At 41.3% G+C, this 5,351-nt stretch overlaps 1 protein-coding gene across 1 annotated transcript; it reads right to left on the reverse strand.

The window, feature by feature from the left end:
• Positions 1–212: 212 nt before the first annotated feature.
• LOC119420247 (bromodomain-containing protein 8) lies at positions 213–4,602 on the reverse strand. Its single transcript, XM_037687635.1, has 6 exons — positions 4,543–4,602; positions 3,970–4,417; positions 3,049–3,092; positions 2,693–2,961; positions 2,450–2,542; positions 213–285 (listed from the first exon to the last, which is right to left on the reverse strand). The coding sequence occupies exons 1-6, from the start codon at positions 4,600–4,602 to the stop codon at positions 213–215; spliced, it is 987 nt and encodes a 328-aa protein (XP_037543563.1).
• Positions 4,603–5,351: the final 749 nt, after the last annotated feature.

Here is a 5,351-nt window from a genome sequence, read left to right on the forward strand (position 1 = left end):
TTTTTTCCCCCTCAGAGATGGGAGAGTGAATTTACTGTGAGGTTAAGAGAGCGTTTGAAAAAAGTCGGACCAAAAAAAGAAAAAAAGAAGGATTTGGGGGTTTTGTGAGAAAAAAAAAAGTTTATTGACTGCACCAAAATAAATAAATTAAAAAACAGGCAAAAATTAAATGTGTGGCTGATTTTTCCCCATAAGGTAAATACATCTCATGCTTACCTGTGCACAATACTATGGTATCCAGGTGCAATTTCATCCGTTACTGGTTGAAGGAAAACATTTGCATACCTACAAAAGAATCACAGACGGATCTGTTTCAGTAATGAAACTACGGTGGCCCTGAGGTGTAAATGAACAACATTTGAAAAAAACGGAATCACATTTGAAAATACAGAATTACATTTCAAAAAACGAAATTAAATTGGAAAAAAACACAAAAACACAACATTTGAAAAAATGGAATTAAATTAAGCCAAACCATAAGTCCTGATGCATGCTCAATAATCCAGGTAGAAAAATCTAAAAAAGTTAAATCTGGTCCTCTGGACATTCAAAAAAACAAAACTGTAAGGATGGTACAATTTGCTGGCTCTGTGTCTGTGTTTCCCTAGTGTTTCCTCTTCAGTTTAATTGGTGTCACCCTTGTCTCGTCACAGCTGTTGGTATTCTCGTCTCGTCTTGTCCTTGTATATAAGCCTTCTATTCTGTCTTGTTCCTCGTCGCGTCGTATTCGTTGGGTCTTCAGTGTTCTCCTGCGACTCCTGAGTCTTCCCTGAGCTTCCTGAGTCCTTTTTGAGTTTCCCCCTGGGTCTTCTAATTTATGTAAGTTTGGCTGCCACGTCAGCTTATTGTTTTGTTACCTGTTATTTCATCATTAAAGTATTTAGTTTTTTAATCTGCCGAGTTGAGTCCTGTCTGCACTACTGGGTTCGTTCCTGTCCACCAAACCCGGACAAAAACAAAGCAAAACAACAAAAAAATGTAGAAACGTTTCGTCTCTCATCCGAGAGACTTCCTCAGTCTGAGGTGCTGTATTCAGCTCAGTCTCTTAAATAGCACCTTCTCAGAGTGGATCAACCAGTTTTGCTGCTGACGACCAAAACCAGCTGATCACATGCTCAAGAAAGACCATCAGCCTAACAATGGATCATTAGCACACTGATGGCTGTTTACTGTTCACAGAGGGCTGAGTGATACTAGCAATCACAGCATTGTAAGAGGGGGACAATTGAACATGTAGGCCTCCACCCCTGTTTAACGATGGACGATTTCTTTTCACAAAGATGGCCTCCTTTATTCCTCTCTCAAACCATCGTTCCTCTCTATCCAGGATGTGCAAATCTTCATCCCTGAAAGAGTGACCGCTGGCCTGGAGATGAGTGTAGACCGCAGAGTCCTGGCCTGATGATGTTGATCTTCTGTGCTGGGCCATCCTTTTGGCCAGTGGCTGTTTTGTTTCCCCGATGTAAGACTGATCACAGCCCTCCTGACACTGAACAGCATACACAACATTACTCTGTTTGTGCTTGGTTGATCCACTCTGAGAAGGTGCTATTTAAGAGACTGAGCTGAAAACAGCACCTCAGACTGAGGAAGTCTCTCAGATGAGAGACGAAACGTTTCTACATTTTTTTGTTGTTTTGCTTTGTTTTGTTTTTTGAATGTCCAGAGGACCAGATTTAACTTTTTTAGACCAAACCATAAGTTTTTTTTAATTTTTTATTAACAACAGAACAATATACAGTAACAAGATACAAATACAAACTCTCGTGAAGGGTGTGGGATCCATGTACTAGTTGTTCAGTTGTTTTTTCATTGAGAATCCAAAATAAAAAAAATAAAAGACTTGCGGTATTTCATTATGAATTTTCATGAGGGATTAAAAAATACAATATATGTTACTGTACTTGTTACTGTACATTGTTCTGTTGTTTTATGTTGTTAATAAACATAAAAAAAAATATAAAAAAAACACCATTTCTGCTTGGCCTTAATGTAATTCCGTTTTTTCAAATGTGATTCCAGCCACTTCCACTTTGGCCACTTCCGCTTCAGCTACTTCAGCTTTGGCTTAATGTAATTCAGTTTTTTCAAATGTAATTCCGTTGTTTCAAATGTGATTGCGGACACTTCTGCTCGGCCACTTCCGTTTTGGCCACTTCCGCCTCAGCTAATTCCACTTTGGCTTAATGAAGTTCAGTTTTTTCAAATGTAGTTCCGTTTTTTTCAAATGTGATTCCGGCCACTTCCGCTTTGGCCATTTCTGCTTCGGCCACTTCCGCTTTGGCTTGATGAAATTCTGTTTTTTCAAATGTTGCTGTGTTGTTGTTTTGTTTTTTCTAATTAAATTCAGTTTTTTCAAATGTTGTTCATTTACACCTCAGGGCACAAAATTAAATGCAGGTAATGTATATGAGATGTGTATCAGTAGCTGTAGATGAATCTCTCTGACCTGTGATTGGCTGCTGCGCGCCACACAAGCATTATGGCTTTCTTCCAGATCTTGTGAGCCTGCAGAGCTTCCAGGTCCTCGCTGCACATCGAACTGCAACATGATGGTAGAGGAGAAGGAAGTGGAAGACATGCAAACGTCTTAAGGAAGCAGAAAATGAGACGCCATCTTGGAGGCAACTGTCACCACCATCTCACAAATGAGGATTTCCCTGCAGACTGTGTTTGAGTTTGTGCCACTCACAACTGCGATGAGGTGGGGCTGCTGGGGATTGAGTCTGCGGTTGTGTGGAGCTGTAGAGACGAGGACGCCGTGTGAAGGCTGTAGCCGTCCTCGCTCTCACTGGCTGCAGGTTCTAGCTCCATTTCTCCGTCTGGTTCTGAGAAGAATTCCTCCACCTCGTCACATTCGTCCTCTTCGCACACCTCGGGCTCGATGACCTCGCTGTCTGCTTTGGTCTCAGAGGAGTCCTCCCCTTCGCCAGCACTGACTCCATCCTCCACTTTTGCCTCCTGTACCGGAGAGATGGAGAATCATGCTGTGGAGCTCGACACTCTGCACGTCAGTAAAACAATAGTAAACATTTTGTGTGTTTTTACCTCGGGCTGCCAGTCAGTCTGTGAGTTATCTTCTAATACTGAGTCTGCCAAGACAACACAGAGTAAAACAGGAAAAAACACATTAAAAATTACTTTTAATGCAAACACTTCTGCTTAAAGCAACAATAAAGATCTTTAAAAGTAGGGTTCTGTGGAAGATTTATGAACAATCAGTATCTTACCTGTTGTAGGTTATAGATTAATTATGACCGAACTGACACTCTAACAGCTGGTCCAAATGGAGCCAGGTCTAAAGTGGATTGTTGTACTCTTACTGTTTTGGTTCTTTTAACTTTTATACTTTTCATAAAATTTAACTTTATGTACAAATATTTTTACCACAGAAATATATTGAAATCTCTTAAATTCTTAAGAAAAAATGATCTTTGAATTTTGTTACGGCATTCTTGGCTCTATTTTTGTCTCATGCCATTTAAAATTTTTAGCTAATATTCTACTACTTTTAGCTTTTAGCTATTATTTTACTAGCTTTTTGTTACATTTAGATATCACTTGTTACTGTTTGCTACTGTTAACTACCAGCTTTTTGTTACTGTTTGCATTTAGCTACCGTTCTGGTACCTTTAGCTTTTAGGTACTATTCTAATGCTTTTAGCTTCTAGTTAGCCTTTTGATACTTGAGCTAATAATTTATTTAAGCTAGACCATTTTTAATTTTAGCTTCTCTTTTGCTATTTTAACTCAATGCTAGCTTTTTCTACATTTAGCTAGCCTGTAAATTATAGCATTTGCTACATTTGAGTGTTCTACTTCTTTTAGCTTTAACATTTCAGTTTCAGCAGTCATTCAACACTCAGCATTCACGCTTCATTTTTGCAAAAATGTAATTTGTTTCTTTTTTTTACTTTTCCACAGAAGTTCACTTCAGAAGACCTGAATTATCCCTTTAAGTGTGCATACCTCTATAGTCTTTTTCATATAGTTGCTGTGGCTTATTTTCCCTTTCCCGTTCTTTGCTGCCATCCATTAAAGCTTGTTTGTTAGGGTCCCCTGCCTCCTTAGTCTCTCTTGTTGCATCGGCCTGTGGAGGTGTTGCAACGCGGCAGCGCTCCAAAGTCTTTGAGCTGCATGAGGAGCTGAGAGGAAGGCTCCTCAGTTCCACAGGAAACACTGTGAGGTTGTTTTCTTGACTGCTGTACAGAGAAGAGAGCGAAGCGTCTGCTCCCCCCTCCAGGCTGCGATGAAAGGATGAGGACTGTGTGACCACCACAGACACTGTGGGGTGAGGCTCTTGGGGATGGAATGGCCCGGTTGCCCAGGATCCAGATAGGGCGTGGACATTCTCCTCACAGAGGGACAAAGCAGCTTCAACTGCAGCTGCATCCAAAGCCTCTGCAGCCTCATCTGCCTGCAGGGCAAAGAAATACGACAAAATCTTTAAAGTAGTTTTATAGCGCAGAAATTCACTAAATCTACCAGTGAGCTGGTGAACAAACAAACATATGAACCACTTTAAAATAAATATTCATGAACCTTGTCTTCAATTATAGCGATAATGTCTCCCACAGTCTTCAGGTCCAGCTCGTCTCCCATGTAGGACACGGTCACGTCCTCCTCGCTGAGCTGCGTCACCTTTTCTTCTGTAGATTCAGGATGGCGCTCCGGCTGCTCAGACGGGGCCGTCACATCCACCTCTGTACATTTTCAACCAGAAATATTAATGTTGTCACAACTGTGATCTTCTCTGCGTATGTTGGCATCTTCACATTTAGTCTTTGGTTAGCACAGGTGAGAAGTGAGCAAACCTGTAGTTGCTGAGACTGTGGCGTCTGCAGGAACGGGAGTGGCAGCAGAGACAGAAACACCCGAGGCAGAGTCTGTAGCCACCATAAAACCTAACGGAGTGGAAAACTGGGTGGGCCCTGCTTCCAGCAGACGGGACAACATCGGGGCCCCTGCTATATACAAACATTCATACACATAAAACACACCAGCAGCTAAGGCTCTATAAAAGTTAAAGTCCAACATCCACCATTATAGTCCCAAGTGCTCTTAAGGGGTCATCATTGTTGTAGAATACAATGGTTTTTATGTTTATTCACATTTGGGCCATGCAAGGGTTAAAACAAAACTTAAACAAACAAACAAGTAAAGGAAACATTTGAACACACAACATGTGAATCAAAGGCTTATGACGTAACGCCAGGGACGGCACAGGCAGGAGTGTGTATTCACAAGCAGGAGTGTGTATTCACAGGTAGGAGTGTGTATTCACAGGCAGGCATGTCTATTCATAGGCAGGAGTGTCTATTCACAGGCAGGAGTGTCTATTCACAGGCAGG

This window comes from Nematolebias whitei, chromosome 14, assembly GCF_014905685.2.
Source record: "Nematolebias whitei isolate Nwh7 chromosome 14, NemWhi1, whole genome shotgun sequence".
NCBI lineage: Eukaryota > Metazoa > Chordata > Actinopteri > Cyprinodontiformes > Rivulidae > Nematolebias > Nematolebias whitei.

Excerpts from the sequence above, each read along its gene's own strand:
- LOC119420247 (XM_037687635.1), bottom strand. The coding sequence starts at position 4,602 with ATGGGAGACGAGCTGGACCTGAAGACTGTGGGAGACATTATCGCTATA. Across the intron at positions 3,093-3,969 it reads ATATGAAAAAGACTATAGAG|ACTCAGTATTAGAAGATAAC; the intron begins GTATGCACACTT and ends TTGTCTTGGCAG. Across the intron at positions 2,962-3,048 it reads AGACTGACTGGCAGCCCGAG|GAGGCAAAAGTGGAGGATGG; the intron begins GTAAAAACACAC and ends TCTCCGGTACAG.